The sequence below is a fragment of the Schistocerca cancellata genome, chromosome 8, assembly GCF_023864275.1.
Source record: "Schistocerca cancellata isolate TAMUIC-IGC-003103 chromosome 8, iqSchCanc2.1, whole genome shotgun sequence".
NCBI classification, from domain to species: domain Eukaryota; kingdom Metazoa; phylum Arthropoda; class Insecta; order Orthoptera; family Acrididae; genus Schistocerca; species Schistocerca cancellata.
Window position 1 is genome coordinate 492,720,262 of NC_064633.1, and position 20,044 is coordinate 492,740,305.

Sequence of the window (20,044 nt, forward strand, 5' to 3'; positions counted from 1 at the left end):
TTATTCTGCTAGGCATGCCATCATAACCATGAGAGTCCTTAGTTTTCATTGACTTGATTATTGACTTAGTCTCCCCGTTGTATGTATCACAGAGGAGTATTTCAGACATCAATCTCAAAAAGGCATTTGCCAAGAAAGTTATATGATTCCCTGTAGAAATTAAATTTTTATTTAGTTCACCAGCAATGTTCAGGAAATGATTGTTCAATACTATACACAGACTAAGTGATCAGAAGTATCTGGACACCTGGCTGAAAATACCTACAAGTTTATGGCGCCCCCTTCGGTAAAGCTAGAATTCAATACGGTGCTGGGCATACATTCAGTCAGGTGCTGGAAGGTTTCTTGGGGAACGGCAGCCCATTCTTCACAGAGTGCTGCACTGAGGAGAGGTATCGATGTCGGTCGGTGAGCCCTGGCACGAAGTTGGCGTTCCAAAACATACCAAAGGTGGATTGTAGGATTCAAGTCAGGATTCTGTGCAGGCCAGTCCATTATAGGGATGTTATTGTCGTGTAACCACTCTGCCACAGGCTGTGCATTATGAACAGGTGCTCGATCATGTTGAAAGATGCAATCAACATACCCAAATTGCTCTTCAACAGTGAGAAGCACGAAGGTGCTTAAAACATCAATGTATGCCTGTGCTGTGATTGTGAGACGCAAAACAACAAGGGGTGCAAGCCCCCTCCTGAAAAACACGACCACACCATAACACCACCGCCTCCAAATTTTATTGTTGGCACTACACATGCTGGCAGATGACGTTCATCGGGCATTCACCGTACCCACACACTGCCATCGGATCGCCACGTTGTGCAGTGTGATTTGTCACTCCACACAATATTTTTCCACTGTTCAGTCGTCCAATGTTTACACTCCTTACACTAAGCGAGGCGTCATTTGGCATCTACCGGCATGATGTGTGGCTTATGAGCAGCTGCTCGACCATGAAATCCACGTTTTCTCACATCCTGCCTAACTTTCATAGTACTTGCAGTGGACCCTGATGTAGTTTGGAATTCCTGTGTGATGGTCTGGATAGATGTCTGCCTATTACACATTACGACCCTCTTAAGCTGTCAGCGGTCTCCGTCAGTCAACAGATGAAGTCAGCCTGTACGCTTTTGTGCTGTACGTGTCCCTTCACATTTCCACTTCACTGTCACTTTGGAAACAGTGGACCTAGGGATGTTTAGGAGTGTGAAAATCTTGTGTACAGACGTATGACACAAGTGACACCCAATCACCCGACCATTTTCAAAGTCCGTGAGTTCCGCGGAGCGCCCCATTCTGCTCTCTGACAATGTCTAATGACTAATGAGGTTGCTGATATGGAGTGCCTCGCAGTAGGTGGCAGCACAATGCACCTAATATGAAAAACGTATGGTTTTGGTGATGTCTAGATATTTTTGATCTCATGTGTATCTGATTTATCAGTAACAGAAATATTTTTACAGCGAACTGACTTTATATCGATCTTGTGCTGCTGACCAGACACTTCCTTCACAACTGACCATATGGTTTTAATTTTATCCTGTGAATGAACTATTCTGTTTGCGTATGACATACTCTTTGTTTTCATAATAACTTTTTTAAGCTAGTTACAATACTGTTTGTAATGGGCTACTGTGGCTTGATTGTGACTACTTCCAATGTTTTGATATAATTCCCACTTTGTTCTACGTGATATCTTTATCCCTCTAATCAACCACCCAAGCTGCCTATTACTGCTAGTACCCCGTTTAGAATGTTCTAATGGAAAGCAACTTTCAAAGAGCATGAGAAATATGTTAAGGAGAGCATTATATTCATCATCCATGTTATCGCCACTATAAACATTCTGCGTACATATTTTGTAATTATATGTGATATTTGTTTGAGTACAAAAGCCTGTTATTGTTAGAATTTGTGCATCATGGTCTGACAAGCCATTCACCCTTTTACTAACAGAATGCCCTTCTAGCAATGAAGAATGAATAAAAATATTCCCTATAGCTCTGCTACTGTTCCCCTGTACCCTAGTTGTTAAAAAACACAGTATGCATGAGATCACATGAATTTAGGAGGTCTGCCAACATGCTTTTTGTTGCACCATCATATAAAAAATTTATATTGAAGTCACCACAAATAACGAATTTCTGGTACTTCCTATAAAGTGAATCAAGAACCCTTTCTAGCTTGAGCAGAAATGCTCTGAAGTCAAAGTTAGAAGTGCTATAAACAGCAACAATTAGAAGTTCAGTTTCACTTAATTTAACTACCCCTGCACAACATTCAAATGTCTGTTCAATGCAGTGCTGTGACCAGTATGTGGAGTCAAATGGAATACTGTTTTGTACATACATAGCCACTCCCCCTCCCACAAGGAACTCCTTGAAAATCAACCAGCTAATCTGTTTCCTGGTAAATCAAATTATTTAAGTGGTGCTCTGACATACCAATAATTTCAGAGTCAACATCTATAAGCAGTTCACTAACTTTATCTCTAATACCTCTTATATTTTGATGAAATATGCTAATTCCTTCTCTACTTGGAAACATGATGTCCTCTGAAGGTGAGCCCTTAGTTAGAGGGACTTCCTTTAAGCAGCTGACTTCAGTCTAAACAAGGGGCAGCTCTAACACCAACTATTACATGGAATTTTTCCATGAGTGATCTCACCACCACCCACTACCCTGTCACCTAAAAGCTTTGCCAGGCTCCCATTCCCAAACCTACTGAGGTACAGGCCATGCCTAGTGAAACCCGATCTACTAATAGACCCAACTGGCACCACTGAAATGTGACCCATGCCCTCTGCCATCAGCGCCCTTCGCAGCCCCATTTTAACGCACCTAACAGCTGCATTAAGATTAACCCGATAATGACGCTGAAACAGTTTGAGTGGCTATCTTTACCAGGTCACCAACTACGTCATATTCCCCGTCCCTATCAAGACTGTTCCCTGTTCCATCCACTATCACTACCTGATCCTCCTCACACACACACAAAAGTTCTCAGGACTTTATTTCAATTTTCATTTGCAGTTCTCCTTTTCATAATTTCACAATATTCTAAAAACAAAGATGATGTGACTTATCAAACAAAAGCGCTGGCAGGTCGATAGACACGCAAACAAACACAAACATACACACAAAATTCATCCACACTAATTTCATAACATTTTGTAAGGATGCTAAAGTCCATGCCATCATATACCCAAAGAAACCTTATCACAACCACCATCATCATCATCATCTTGACAACTAGTTTGCCTGTCCTCACCCTCCCACCCAGTTTGACATCAGGCCACTTTCTCATCCCACCCCTCAAATCATATTGCATGATTCAACTAGTTGGCCGTATGAAGACCAACAATGAAGCCTGTCTCACATGAGTATGCAGCATCTATTCCCCTTCAAAGTGATCACTGAACATCTGATGCATTTCGCATTTCTTATATACCTACCAAGCCCGGTAACAACACTAATGCACTCTTGTGGCTGTTGTTCTATTTGTTAACATAATTGCAACTCTAACCATTTACCTGCTCGCCATTGCTGTGTACATTTACAAATTGACAATAATATCTGACCATGTCTTCTGAGTACGTGTGGCCTTACTGTTAATTTTGTTTTATTTGTAGTTAGTGTGAGCACAAGTAGAAAGTGATGTTTTTGTCATAGTTAATGGATAACATAGCATACAGAATTTCTTTGACTGATACTTGTCCTGTTTTATGTATACATTAGTTAATTCCGCACCATTGAAAGATCTCCTTCATGAGGACTTCACCAGAACACATAGACTGAATGAATAAGTAAATGTGTTTAATATCAACTGCTGCAAAGTAGTTTGTGTGGTTATTGTTCACTCAACCAGTGACAGTAGCAAAACTGTTGATATGGATGATGATCTCATTGTACACCATGCTTACTCAGCAATACATAGAGGTCACTATATTGATCAAGCTTCTTACGGTGTTCTTCTTCAGTGGTATTCTACTAGGGTAAGAACCAGTCACATGTCAACCATAGATTTCAAGATGCCTCCCACAAACAGTAAAGTCTGCTTCCTGGTCTCCACATTCACCCATTGTGTAAATGATTTTGCATATGTGTAACTTCCTTGGTCAGCAGTCAGTCTGATGGCATTGGCTGTTGTAAGCAGTAAAATACTTGGATTAACAATCCAGCCCATGCTGCAGGAGGAGAAGCAGTATCTTTTTTAAGTCAGAGTCTTGTCCTGTTTAAGCTGTTATTTTTATATGTTGAAGTTTCATGAATTACAAATTTTCTCAGCACAAAATTCATATTTATTGATGAAAATAAAATTACGTAATGGGTTTGTTTGTGAAATAACCGTTTCTGGTACCATTCATGATTTTCTGTTCTTAATTTTTGGTACATTACCTTTATTTCACGAAATGATCCCCATTTCCAAGTTTTTTTAAGGTATTTATGCGTGATGATTTTGATGTGTGACACACAACATTATTCTGTTGCCTTTATTGTAGTATAATTTATATATCAGTGTTGTAACACTGGCTGTATGAACAGTAACAAACAATTTAAAGTTGTAAATAAGTTAAATATGTTGAGGTGAAATCATCACCTGGACCTGAAACAGGAGAGCCTCAATAGAAAGCAAAACAACTAAATTGAAACAAGAAAAATGAAACACCTGGCCAATCTACAGGAAGAAATGCCAAATTCAAGCTGTACTACTCTATTGGTAAATCTGAAGCAACATACACAAGCGAAACACTATTCAAGTTGAACACCAAAACAACAACAGATAAACTACAAAAGGGACACAGAAGAATCATCTGGGGGGAAAAGGAAAAAGAGAAAAAAAAAGAAAACTAACAGTGGACACTGCTGTCTAACGAAGTGGTGTATCAGGAGAGTCGGTCAGTAATAGATACATTGTGAAAAAGGAGATATTGCACTTTTCTGCCATACATCAAGAGTGTAAGAAACTAGGCTAGTGGGACATCTCTTCAACTACTTTTGGAGAAATAAAACCAAGACTGACTACTTCAAAGAGGTCCACAATGATTCAGAAGAGTTAAATATAGCAGTGCTGTTCATATGTGGATTCTTCTGATTCTTGCTTGTGACTAACTGGACCATTGTTCAATAGCAGGGTTTCTGGAAAACACATATCAAATTATTAATACCATGTTAATTAACACTAAATTGTTAAGGTGTTCATGGCCATTTGTTGATAAACTGCCTGTTGGCATCTGTTTCTGGTTCTTCAGCATATGTTTGTTTAACGATTTTTGTGATGTTTCGTGAGCACGAGTGGCTGTTATTGTCAAAACTTCACCCTCGATTGCTGGTGGTGGACTGGAGTCGAGCTCACAGCTGCATATTGTATTTACCTGGTAATGCCACTGTCCAAGGGTCTTTCTGTGGTTGTTTCCAGTGCGGTTCTCCCCTTACTACCTGAGCTATAAAAATACATAAACATGACAGTAGCTTCAACAAGAAAGAAGAAAGCCTTATGGTGAATGGGACCTGGATTCCCGTGTTGCAGCAAATGACCAATGCAGGTAGCAAAGTGAAAACCACACCGTAAATAACCGTGGGAAAGCCCTCGGATGTTGGCACACCCGTATAATCTGGGGCTGTGAGCTCAATTCCAGTCCACCACCGACAATAGAGGATGAAGCTTTGATAATGCCAGCCACTCGTGCTGGCAAAACATCAGGAAACTTGTCAAACAAATGTAGACTGAAGAACACTTGACAGAAGCCAACAGGCAGTTTGTTAATTAACACACTTTTATTATGCTCATGAAACCATAACATCCATTCCAAGTACAAAAAGATTTTAAATCTATTCTGGTTGAGACTATGCCAATAAATGAGATGGTCGTTCTCCAGACGTAAACACTGTCTGCTGCTAAGTTCTTTACTGATGCTGTTGACTAGTTGTGGCTGCAGCGGTTGCAATATCCGTGGAGTGAAGATTTCAGATGAAGACAAGACTGCTGCTAACTTGCTGGGATGCCTGTTTAATAACCGTGTGTTTTGATACTCGAATCCGTGGAATTGGCTGTGGGCACCGGGTGATATCAAGTGTCTGCTCATTGGCTTCTCAGGTAAAGTGATGCCATCACTTTGCACGATTGGTGCACATGACGAAGATGCACAAAGTAGTGCGGCTGCCGTTAGCAGCTTCTGTGGAAGACCAGCAATGTATCACTGTCCTGGATTTGCCTTGATGCAGGTCTAATCACCTGCTACCTTGTTGGATGGGCAGACTACCCAGCACTGGTTGCAATGTGGGACATTACCCCCCCCCCCCCTCAAGTGAGAGAGGTGAAATTTCTTCTTCAACTGCCATTGTGGTTAGTGGGTGAGGTCTACTTCCATCCTGTCCTCTGTGCTGCCCATACTGGGCTCTTGAGTCTATCGGTTCTGGTGGTAGCACGGCATTGGCGCTGCTGTGCTGCTGTGGTTCTCTCTCCCCCTTTCACCTTCCAGAACAGAAGTGTTGTCTTACATGAAACTGAAACAGGGCTATGGCTCCTTGAAGGAGAAAAAGTATCAACGTGTTGCTGAAGCTGATCCACATGTTTGCGTCTTGCATCACCTTTTGCAGTCTGTATGACTTACATTGTGTTTCCCAGGTGACAGACCACAGCCGCAGGATACCGCACCTTCTTTCCGTACCAGATCTCAGAATAGGAGACTGTGGCATTGCCTTCCCAATGCCATTTTTTTGCTTCCAAAGCCAGCTGCAATGAGGATCTCCATAGATTAGGTGTATGAGGGACAGAAGGATCGTCATCTCCCTTACATGGAATGTCTCGGTGGGATCCTTATGGGGAGAGCTTCTGTAATAAGAAAGAAACATGCTGAATCCCATGAGCCATGCAGAGAGACTCAAATTCTTGAGTACTAAGCTAGGTACGATTATCTACAACAATAGTTGTTGGGAGACCTCCCACTCTGAAGATCTGTTTCAGGGAGTATACCATTTGGGGTGCACCTCTATTGCCCATCCTGACAACATAGGTATAGCTAGTGTGTCCTCCCACTAGAATAAGCCAGTTAGCTCCCAGAAATCTCCAGTGTAGTCTAGGTGGAGCCTCTTCCGTGGTTCTGTTGCGCCAGGCCAAGGAAAGTAAAATTTCAGCAGTGTAGTTTGGTATCAGACATAGGGTTGTGTACCTTCCACATTCTCATCCCTGATGTGGATTCGTTTAGCTGAATCTTGAACTATAACTGAACGAGATAGCTCAGTGGTTAGCACACTGGACTTGCATTCAGGAGGACAACATTTCAAAGCTGCGTCCAGCCATCCTAAATTGCTTGAGGCAAATGCCGGGATAGTTCCTTTGCAAAGGCTTGGCCAATTTCTTTCCCAATCTTTCAACAGTCCGAGCTTGTGCTCCATCTCTAATGACCTCTTTGTCAGCAGGATCTTGAGCACTAATCTCCTAATCTTTAACTATGAACTCAAGTTGTAGAAAAAAATTCAGTTCCATTATGTTGACAGCTGCATGAGATTACATCACCAGTTGCAGTGCCTCCACACATTTGTTTATATACTGGGCAGTCACTACACGGTGACCTTTGATTTGAGTTGGCTGATCTCTCTAAACTCATCATAGGTCCTTTAAATTTGATCAACTGTGGAGAGCCAATAAAGTCATAAATAGCACTATTCATAATAGCTTTATAGGAACCTATATGAACTTGAAATTGTGCATTTCACCCTTTGAGTCCAGCATCATTCAAAACTGCTATGGTACCTTGAAAAATAATACTATAAATGCTACTTTCACAGTCATCCTACATGTGGTCAATGTCACCCATACAAGTAGAGTACTTGACAGTGCGATGTTACTTCTGCAGACAACCTTTTGCCTTGTGCCCCCCCCCCCCTCTTTTTTTTTTGACAATGTAAACACTTCATATTTTTGTAATAACATGACCATCTATCAAGAGTAATGAAGCACTAAGCACAAAACTTTGCTTTAGATTGCTAACTTCCAATAAATTTTAATTTTACCTCCTTTAGGTGGAGTGGAACTATCCCTGGAAGCCTGGCAGATTTTGCTGTTCTGCCATCACTTGTCTGAAAATTTTTTGCCACAATAGAAGTCCATCTTAAAAATCTTGGCTCCTCCAAATTGAGAGCTTGCTGCATGTGCTTTGTTTTTCCAGAAGCCTGAATAATAGATAAATAATAGATAAACATTCTTCCAACATTGTGTTATTTAAGTGGGTAAGGTCATTCTGCAGACCTTCATCTGATGAATGAATGATAAGCATGTCCCTGACCATTGTATCGGTGTAGGGAAAATTACAGTTCAGATTTTGAAACTTGAATTTAAATCCATAGTGAGACATTGGAACATGGCAACCCAATTCTTGAAATATCATCCGGGTTTCTTATATGCCCTATGGAACTTATAGTGTGCCCCTGCCGCTGGAATCTTACTCTCAAAATATTCTGTCACTTTGTCCTTCACCTCCGAACAACCTAGTGCACATGAGTGTTTATCTGTAAACAGCCTTTGCACCAATCCATAGGTATGAGGATAAGCCTTGGATTATAAAAAAGTACATTGGGTAACATCACCTGTTGCTCTTCGTGCCCTGACATGTTGCTCCAGTCAGGCGATGTAGTTCGGACAAGTTTCTTTCGCTGTGTGAAATGGATGGAATGTCAGTGGCATCCACCTGACTTCCTCTTGCTGTTGGTCCTGTTCATGTAGCCTTCGTTTGTTACAGCTATTCGTGAGTAGCACTAAAAGACTACAAGAGATGTAAGATTTGGACTGTGTGATCAGTTTTCTCGACCATATGAAATTAGGTAATCACAGATTACTGTTCTCAACCAGAACTCCTAGACAAGCTCAGTGAGACAGGGCATTTAAAAAAATACAACACAAAAATTACAGAGATCATAACATTACTGTATTGAGGCCCACTGCAGCCACTGACTACCTACAGTGGGGAACAGCTGCTACAAACCGAGCGAGGTGGTGCAGTGGTAGCACACTGGACTCGCATTCGGGAGGACGATGGTTCAATCCTGCATCCGGCCATCCTGATTTAGGTTTTCCGTGATTTCCCTAAATCGCTCTAGGCAAATGCTGGGATGGTTTCTCTGAAAGGGCACGGCCGACTTCCTTCCCTAATCCAATGAGACTGATGACCTTGCTGTTTGGTCTCTTCCCCCAAATAACCCAACCCAACTGCTGCTACTGTAACTGACTGGTCTTCAATAATAAGGGCATCTACCTGCTGTGCAATGGTATCAGTAATGCGGTGTGGGGTTCCAGATTGTGCATTGTCAGCCAATGAGATTCGTTCTTCCTTGAATTGCTTGTGCCATGCCTTGAGCATTGCAGTAGATACATGTGCCATTCTTTCATGAGTTGCCATTCCCCACATTCCTCTCACATTCAGAAAATGCAATTTGCCCCTTTGCTTTCATTCTGAAATATCCATTTCACTGTTTTCAGCACGACTGAGTACAGTGAATAGCTGATGCGTGCACATGCATGCTCTGTCATCATGTCCCTCTACTGGTGAGTCTGGGATCTCAGTGCTCTTATAGAGACCACAACTTCTTTCACGGGCAATGAAATTATGATTCTCTCAGCAGTTTTCATTTTACAGCTTCCAGCTGAAAATTTCATTCTGGAAACATTCCCCAGACTGTGGCTAAGCCATGTCTCCACAGTAGCCTTTCTTCCAGGAGTGCTAGTCTAGAAAATTTTACAGGAGAGCTTCTGTGAAGTTTGGAAGGTAGAAGATGAGGTACTGGAGGAGATAAAACTGTGAGGACGAGTCGCGAGTCGTGCTTGGCCGGCTCACGTGCCCCCCAAAAGGCAAGGTCTCGAGTTTGAGTCTTGGTCCAGCACACAATTTTAATTTGCCAGGATGTTTCACATCAGTGCACACTCAGCTGCAGAGTGAAAATTTCATTCTGGAAACATTACATGTCATTGTGAAGACTTCTGGTTTGTCACACACAAAACTTATGGTATGACAATGAAAGAAGAGCCTCCCTTGCCAGCTAGGACTGAGTAGCAATATCCATGCTACCAATTAAATTAATTTTAGATCTATTAAACATTCATCAATGGGCATTCGCTTGAAATTTTCAATCTTGTTGATTTGAACTACCTATCACTTAACTGACAATCACTATGCTTTGCTCATGACTGCCCCACCCTCTGCATGCTAACATTGTCAACCAAAGTCATTATGGCTACTGTGAGACATGTACACTGCAAGTGATATTCAGTTACCTTCATGATAAAATGAATGTAATCCTCCATACATAGAGATATTCCATCATTTTTCTGGTTTGCATCCTCTTCCGAGATTTCAGCAGAGAGTATTCCAGCTATTTCCAAGGCATGTCAATGACTGAATATTAAATATGAAACTGTGCCTGTATTCAGGGACAGCAAAACCATATGACTCCTACTTGTACCGGGGAGCTTAATGAAGATGCTTCACTGATAACACAGTTGGCAGAATCAATTCACAGGTAGAGAATATGCTTCAGAGACAAAATTTTACTCATGCTAAATATAATGAAACACAGAGCTGCTTGAGATGCTGCAAATACAGGATGATTGTGTCATATGGTTCATTAATCATTTTGATGTTAGTTGAAAGATTGCAAAGCAAGAAACACTGAACAGAAAGTGCTCTTAGAGCGAAAATGTGAAATGAAAGGAAGATGCGAAGTTAAATGATCCCACGAATTGTCTAGGTGGAAGTGCTAATCCCAGATGATCTTGTTGCCTGCCAGCCATATTTTCACTGTTTCTTTGACCACAGAATCCCAAAAGGATGAAGATGTGGCCAATATCTGAATGTTGTCATAATCCATGAAATGGACATTGGAAATAAAATGTCCAGATGTCACATATTTGTTCTGTTGTAGAGGCTATGTAGCAATGATGTTCAGTACATCATTATTGTAAAGTAGCTGTGGTTTGTGCTGTATAATTTTCACCACAGTGGCACAGAATTTATTTATTTCCACCTTTTGTAGAAGGAGATCATCCTTCACAGTACCCAGAAGAGTTGGCATATTATCAGTTTGGTGAAAGATCACTTTTACATGATGTTGCTTTGTGATTCTGGTAATATTTTTAGAGAAGTTCCTAGTATACTGAAAGAAATCTGTAGATTCACATCATCTCTTTCCTCTTCCTGTGGTTGGTTCTGATTTATAGAGCTTTCTTAATCCGATAAGAGAATCCATTGCCCCTCCTTCCCCTGAATACAGCCCCTAGGCTTACTAGGTCATTCTGGGAGCTGTCATTGTCAGACACTGCTTAAGCCATGTGAAATGAAGTTATAACGACACTCACAATCTTTGAAGGAAGGGTGCAGTTGGATGCCTTCAAGTATAAATCTGCATGGATGTACTTGCAGTACACAGAATTCCTCCTTCAGAGAAACTAATATATCCCTTTCTCTTTCCATTCCAAGATAAACCTAATATTCCCATGAATGGATTTGAGATACTCTGTCTGCTCCAGCAATTTATCCTTTTCATGGGGTTGCACTAGGAATGTGTCATTGACGTGTGTGTCCATTCTTAAACTACCGTAATAAGAATTTGCTCTTCAGAGAGATGGCAACATGTAGGAATACTGTAAGTTTGTTGAAAAGAATGGCTATTAAGTAAATGTTAGCTCACGCTACATTGGTAACTTACAAATCACATCACCACAGAACTGTGAAAGGATTAGGGTTCACAAACTGTTCTTTAATTGGAACATTGACTCTCTCTCTCTCTGTGTGTGTGTGTGTGTGTGTGTGTGTGTGTGTGTGTGTGCGCGCGCGCGCACGCATGTAGGATTTAATAAAAGTCTGGTAAGGTAACTGAATTATCTCTGTTTACCAGTTTAACCTACAACTCCATGGTTGCTTTCCCTCTTTCTTTTTCTTTTATTTTTTTTTTCCATTGTTAATAAAGGAATTTTTTTGTTAAATGTCCGTAAATGGATTGAAACACTGCAGTTGTATTGCTTTTAAGAATAAATCCTACAAGTCAGTTGCCAAGCTCATTGATTTTCATTCAGTGTGAATTTTTTTAACTCTCCAGTTCATTACATTATTTGACAAATAAAAAAAAAAAAAAAATTGGGTTCATATTTGCTTTTCGGCTGCTGTTTCTAAGCCTTGCAGGCATGCTAAAGTGACGACCTGTACCACATTGCATAATGTTGCTCTGTATAATTAGCATTTGCCAAAGTTGCACATTGCCAGCTTTCTTGGTTCAGAACCCTCTCTTATCATAATTAATAAAACCCACAAAGGGAATGTTTTCATGGACATATAACTTTATGTAAGTATACACCGTAAATAGTTCTGTTACCTTTATAGAATACCAGACATCATCAAGTGATGCTAAGTTATAGGACTGTTAAAATAGGCATAATGTATTTTGCTGATAGGTAATTTTGGTGATATGATAATCTATATTATCTTTATACAAATAGCCCACCACAAAAGACATCATGGACACAGTTTCATTTCTCTTATATTTCATAGCTTGTTTCTTTATTCTGCTTCTGCTTCTTCTTCTTTTTCTTCATTTATTTTTTTTTCTGTTAATTTTGTAGTGTTTAGTTAGACAGATTATATTTAGAAGGCACTTAAGAAACATACATTTCTGTTTCATTGTACCACCAAACAAATTTTAGTGGTACTGTACTGAGAAGATGGCGCAGTATAAATGGTGGAAATCGGTGTGATATTGAGCTAGTGCTTAAAGGCAATTACTTGGAAGTGTGCAATGAACAAGCTTCATCAGTTTTGATAACACAGGAAACACATGATATGTTTTCAAAATTCTGGGAGGAACATGCTCGTGAGCCACTTGTAGGCAGAAATTTAATACTGGCTTCCATTTGCCCACAGGTAAGACAGCTTTTTTCTCTTAACATTTTTAATGCAATACATTTTTATTGTAATTGGCACAAATAAAACAGGATTTGATAATAATTTGAGTTCTGTTTTCCTTTTTCATACACTTTATGTATAAGAGCAATGTCGTATATTTGGCACACTTTCCTTTTTCATACACTTTATGTATGAGAGCAATGTCGTACATTTGGCACACTTTCCTGTAGCCTCAGTGCTACCACTATGAAGTGTCAAGTACATGGGTAGTCAAAAGTAAGGAGGAGGAGAATGCTGAGGAATGAGAAAAGAGAATCCAACATAGAACATTTGTGAAGTGTCCAGAGTAGGAAGTAGAAAAAGGTGAGATGACAATTGAGGCCTTTCTAGGAATAGCAGGCAGGAAGTAATGTCCACACCCAAAAATGCCAGAAACTAAAAGTTCCAGCAGTTAAGGGAGAAATGCATAGAAAAGAAGCGAACTAAAAGCAAAAGGCTGTTAAAAAGAAAATATGTTTCTTGGAGAAAACAAAAACAAGCAAGTAAAAGCGAGAAGGAATTAGGTGGTGGTATGATGTTACTGAACGTAAGGTATACTGGAGAGATTGCAGGTATATAGTTCATGTAAGAAAATGTACAGGAGATGCAGTTGGCTTCTATAGGGAAACAATTGTGAGTTCTGAGGTCATCCAAACATGATTGATAGGGGATGTGTATACAACATGTTTGAAAAATAGTGATACACATTACAACAGTTACTGCCCCCTTACCACAGTGTCCTGCTCATCATTACTGATGCTACCTCCCTTTACACTAACATCCCTATGTCCATGGCCTTACCGCTATTGAACACTATCTTTCCCAATGCCTGACGAATTCCAAACCAAAAACCACTTTCCTAGTCACCATGACCAGCTTTATCCTCACCCACAATTACTTTCCCTTTGAAGGCATTACCTACAAACAAATCAGGGGTACAACTTTGGGCATCTGTATGGCACCATCCTGTGCCAACCTATTCATGGGCCATCTAGAGGAATCCTTCCTAAACACCCAGAATCCTAAACCCCTCACCTGCTTCAGATTCACTGATTACATACTTGCGATCTGGATCGAGGGTGAGGACACCCTATCCACATTACTCCAGGATGTCAACACTTCTCCTCCATTTGCTTCACCTGGTCCTACTCAACCCAACAACCCAACAAGACTTCTTCCTAGACGTTGTCCTCTACCTCAAAGATGCCTACAACAGCACCTCCGTCCATATCAAACCTACTAACCACCAGCAATACCTCCACTTCGACAGCTGCCACACATTCCATACCAAGAAGTCCCTTCCATACAGCCTAGCCATCTGTGGTCATTGCATCTCCAGTGATGAAATATACCAAGGGTCTCACTGAAGCCTTCACAGACTGTAATTATTCTCCCAACCTTGTACAAATACAAATCTCCCATGCCTTATCTTCCAGTCTCTTACCAGCTCCCAAAGTCCCACTATCCGGCCATAGAGGAGCATTCCCCTCGTAACTCGATATTATCCAGGACTGGAGCAACTGAATTACATTATCCACCAGGGTTTCAACTACCTCTCGTTGTGCTATGAAATGAGAAATGTCCTTCCCACCCGTCCCACAGTGGTATTCCACTACCCACCTAACCTACACAGTATACTCGTCCATTCCTACACAACCCCTGCTCCCAACCCTTCACCTCATGTCTCATACCCCTGTAATAGACCTAGATCCAAGACCTGTCCCATATATCCTCTCACCACCACCATCTACTCCAGTCTGGTCACATTTTTCACCTATCCCATCAAAGGCAGGGCTACCTGTGAAACCAGACATGTGATCTACAAGCTAAGCTGCAATCACTGTGCTGCATTCTATGTGGTCATGACAACAACAAGCTGTCTGTCTGCAAGAATGACCACTGACAAACTGTGGCAAAGAAAAAAGTGGCCCATCCTGTTGCTGAACACGCTGCCGAACATGACATCCTTCATTTCAGCCTGTGCCATATGGATCCTTCTCACCAACACCAGCTTTTCTGAATTGTGCAGGTGTGAACTTTCCCTGCACATAGCTGCCATACCCTCTCTCCACCTCACCCATGTGCGCTCTCCAGCTGCACTTCACTGTCTGCCACCATAACCCTACTATCCCTCCCCACCACAGCCTCCTCCTACCCTCACCCAGTCTATTTTTGATGAAGACTGTACTGGCCGAAAGCTTTGTTTGTGACAGTCTTTTTGTTGTGCCTGTCTGTGACTCAGCATCTCCGTTATATGATGAGTAGTAACTTTCTTTTTCATAATATTGTTACATTCCATCCTGGGATTCCCATTGTTTGAAAACTAGAAGAAAAGTTCATATAATGATATGTCAGAAAACCAATACATTTTGAGATAAGGGTTGTTGAAGATCTGGACTTCACAGCATACATTTTATTTACAGACGGAACAGGACTCAAAAGATATGGCATAGTAAATTACCACAATATGCGCATGTGTGCAGATGCAGACCTTCAAGCAATTGTGGAGGTTATTACAGAATGTTACCATTGCATAAAGACAATGGTGTGGTTTATGTATGACAGGGTACCTCTCCATTTTCAACATTTCACCAGTAAAATGTTGGTTGAGGACATCCAGTAGCATGGCTTCCCTGTTCACAGAACCTGGGTTTTGTGGATTTATGACCTATTGACAGTGTGCAGATGTTACAGGAGCATGTGACCCATGCATATGATGCAATATGAATGGAGTCAGGTGTCTTTGAAAGATAGTGTGACTCAGTGTGAAGGAGGCCTGAATGGTGTTCAGGATGCGTGGGAACCACATGTATCGTTGCTTATAGTGTCTGCTTTTATGTAAGAGGCAGATGAAGAAAAAGAGGTCAGATTGGCCCACGTCTCAATACATAATGGGTTTTGTACTTTTCTTCTAGTTTTAACCAAAACCACCTCCTGTAGGATTATGTGACACTTCTTTTTAATCACCCTGTTACTGGATTTCCAGTTAGGTTCATTATTCTACTCATCATCATCTTGGACAGTTTCCAGCCTCTGGCTGGGTATGCATGGAACATAGGCCTCTCCATCGTCTTCTGTCTTGCCGCCATCTCTCAGTCTTCACCTTTGTCCAGTCTTCTCCTTTCTTCTGGGTGCATTCCTCTACTCCTTTCAGCCATCTGTCTCTCGGTCTTTCTCTTGGTATCTTTCCTTCCAGTTTCATCTCTTGTATCCTCATGCGTATCCTCTTCTCCTCCAGTCTCTTAACATGTCCATATCACCTCAGCCTTGATTTCTCTATCTCCTGTAATGGTTCCACCTTCATTAACTCTCTGATCATCCCATTTCTTAACCTGTCTGTCTAGTCACTCCAGTACTCTTTCTCAAGAATTTCATCTCACTAGCTTGTACTTTGCTTCTCTCTCTTCCTTTCATAACCCTGTACTTTGCTTTTCTCTCTTCCTTTCATAACCCAGGTTTTTGATGCATATGTCAGGATCGGGACATAGTATGACTGGTATATAACCCTTTTACTGATTTGGGGTACATCCTTACTCCATATCAGGTTTCTGACACTCTTCCAAAATACTTCTGCTTTTCTTCCCTGCTCGTTTATTTCTCTGTCCTTTTTTTCATCTTCATGTATGAGGCTTCCTAGGTACTTGAAACTCTCCACCTGCTCTCCTCAGTCGTTCCTCACCAATTGTTAGTCCCGTTGTTCCACTCACCTTCTTTCTTGTTGTGATGATCATCTCACTCTTACTTATAGTAAATTTCATCCCATATTCTTGTACTGTTTGTTCCCATACGTCCAACTACTCTTGTACTTCCTCCTCCTTATTCCCCATATCATCAGATCATCTGCAAACATCACAGCTTTCATCTTCCTTTCACCAATTACTTGTACTACTGTACTAATTATATCATCCATCACTACAGTGAAGAGTAATGGTGAAAGTGCACTTCCCTGCCCCAAGCCATTCCTCTGTTCAATCCAAGCTGGTCTCTCTCCTCCCCCTTTCACACAGCTCACACTTCCCTTCTCCTCCAAATAATCTGTTTTGCTACTCCTCTGTTCTCCAAGGCTTTCCTCACTTTGCTTCTACTTACACTATCATTCGCTTTTTCAATGTCCAGGAAGGTCATTAGTAGATCTATTCCATATTCATAGTGCTCTTGCAGTTGTCTTACAGCAAAAATTAGATCCACCGTGGACCTTCCTGTTCAGAAACCTTGTTGCTGTTCTCTCATTCTTCCTTCTAATTTTGCCCTGCACAATGATTCGTCAGTGTTATCCCCCAATAGTTCTTGCACTCTTTTCTATTTCCCTTCTGAAAGATTGGGACTATTCTTCCAACCTTCTGGGATCATCTCCTGTCTCCACACAAGTTTCAGTACTCGATATAGCCATTGTATCCCCACCTCCCCTGCTGCTCTCACCATCTCTAAACTTAGCTCATCCATACCTGGTGACTTCCCGCCCTTCATCTTGCCGAATGCCTCTTCCACTTCTCCCCATGTAAGCTCTTTTTCTATTTGCTGTTCCTCCTCTTTTTTTTTTCTCCTCGGCTTGTTCCTTTTCATCCAGGTCTCCATTTGGGTTCAGGAGTTCTTCAAAATACTCCTTCCACATATTCTTGAGTTCCTCCTTATTCTCTACATCTTGTCCACTTTTGTTCACGATTTGTCATACCATTCTTCCTCTTACTTTTAATCATCCCATACAACACCTTTTTTGAACCTTCACTATCCTCCTCCATCATTCTGGTCCACTGTTCCAATCACTTTCTTCTTTCCTCTGACACCACTCTTTTCGCTTCTTTCTTGCTTGCCTGATACTCTTCTCTTGTCTCTACTATTCTCTTCTGGACCCATACCCTAAAGGATGTATTAGTCTGCTATTTTGCAAAAAATATTGTAATGATATACTAGTGCTGTGAGTGATAGTTCCAGACGAGATCATTGACTGGGCACTGATAATATAGCTGTCACTGTCAAGAATATTTAATAGAAATGCTTTTGTTATTCATCAAACATTGTTCAGAAAAATGGAAGAATTGTTATAACTGAAAACATGAAAATGTGTGTTATAATTATAAGATGTAATTGTCTGCTCAAAATTGTGAAATGGAAGGTGTTTTGTAGTTAGGCACTTGAGCTATGTTATTATCGTAGTTCTTCAAAAAAGCTTGTAGTAGTTGTATAAATTTTACTACGAAGTTAATTTCTTTGGTTATTGAACATTAATCACTTTTACGCATAACAACTTGTTTTTTATTTGAGCAACAATTTGGAATCAATATTTAGATTGTAACTGGTATTAATTTTTATAATGTATCTCAAATGAACAGGTGTTTGGACTATACATTGTCAAGTTGGCAGTTGCAGTAGTGTTGTGTGGTGGAGTCCAGCGTGTGGACAAATCTGGATGCAGAGTTAGAGGTGAATCTCACCTCTTACTTGTGGGAGATCCTGGTACAGGCAAATCACATCTACTAAGATTTGCTGCTAAAGTGTGTCCTCGTTCTGTTCTTACAACTGGTGTTGGCACGACTTCTGCTGGATTGACTGTGAGCGCTGTAAAGGTAAAATATTGTTCAGTGATATCTTACATGTATCAGTAATTAGAGTTTCTATATTTTAATTGCCTATTTGTTATGTAGTTTATAAAAGGAAGCTGTGAAGCAATTTGATACAGGAGATAGGGTTGTGACACTAACCTCACCATACTGTAGAATTATAGATTTTTTTATACAACTAACAAACTCGTGCAGATACGTTTGCACTGTCCAAAGTCACTTATATCAGTGCTGTCATTTTAGCCACATATTCTGTAATGTAAATAGTCAATTAGTCTGTAAACCAAGCAGAAACAGTTTTTGGAAAATATGCATCTGAGCCATGATTGAAGTTATTCAGAGATTGTTCCAGAGTACGAGATAAGTCCAAGCATGGCATAGCCAGGTAACACATTAAAGTCCAAGCATGGCATAGCCAGGTAACACATTAAAGTCCAAGCATGGCATAGCCAGGTAGCACATATATTGTAATCAAAGTTACTTGGAGGCAGGAGGGCGTGGAAACTGCAAGTTCATGCCCTGTCGCACTAAACACACAATAAACAGTCAGCATTGCAAAGTCCACTCGTAGAGGTGATTTGGATAACAGCAAATGAGAGGGAGACTGCTGCTGGGAGTCCTTATATTTGGCCTGTTGTGGAAGCTCATGTGACCAGCCTGCAATATTGGCCTTGTTTCTGCCACAGACATCCTTGCCAGACAAACGCAGCATCAGTATGCAGTTAATCCCATAAATTATCTGGGAGTAGGCATTAGGAGTGATCTAAAATGGAATGACCATATAAAATTAATCATCGGTAAAGCAGATGCCAGACTGAGATTCATTGGAAGAATCCTAAGGAAATGCAGTCTGAAAACAAATGAAGTAGGTTACAGTACACTTGTTCGCCCACTGCTTGAATACTGCTCATCGGTGTGGGATCCATACCAGTTAGGGTTGATAGAAGAGATAGAGAAGATCCAGAGGAGAGCAGCGCACTTCATTACAGGATCATTTAGTAATCGCGAAAGTGTTACTGAGATGATAGATAGACGCCAGTGGAAGACGCTGCAAGAGAGACGCTCGGTAGCTCGGTAAGGGCTTTTTTTGAAGTTTCGAGAACATACCTTCACTGAGGAGTCAAGCAGTATATTGCTCCTTCCTACATATATCTCGTGAAGAGACCATGAGGATAAAATCAGAAAGATTAGAGCCCACAGAGAGGCATACCGACTTTTTTTTTTTTTTCCACGAGCAATATGAGACTGGAACAGAAAGGAGAACCGATAGAGGTACTCAAGGTACCCTCCACCGCACAGCGTAAGGTGGCTTGCGGAGTATAGATGTAGATGTAGATGTAGATGTAGATGTAGAGAATATGTCTGTATCATCCATCTGCAGGTTAATATACCTAATATCAAGAGTCCTTAGCAAAAACTGGTCAGAAGAAAATGACTAGATCTACATCTACATCTACATTTATACTCCGCAAGCCACCCAACGGTGTGTGGCGGAGGGCACTTTACGTGCCACTGTCATTATCTCCCTTTCCTGTTCCAGTCGCGTATGGTTCGCGGGAA

General features: G+C 41.0%; 1 protein-coding gene across 1 annotated transcript in view; it reads left to right on the plus strand.

Annotated features, from left to right (window-relative positions):
- The window catches only part of LOC126095199 (DNA helicase MCM9-like), a 152,632-nt gene that overhangs the window by 60,642 nt on the left and 71,946 nt on the right, over positions 1–20,044 (plus strand). Inside the window, exons 7-8 of the mRNA XM_049909931.1 lie at positions 12,689–12,905; positions 18,257–18,490. Coding sequence (XP_049765888.1) covers positions 12,689–12,905; positions 18,257–18,490 — 451 coding nt within the window. The remainder of the gene's footprint in view (positions 1–12,688; positions 12,906–18,256; positions 18,491–20,044) is intronic.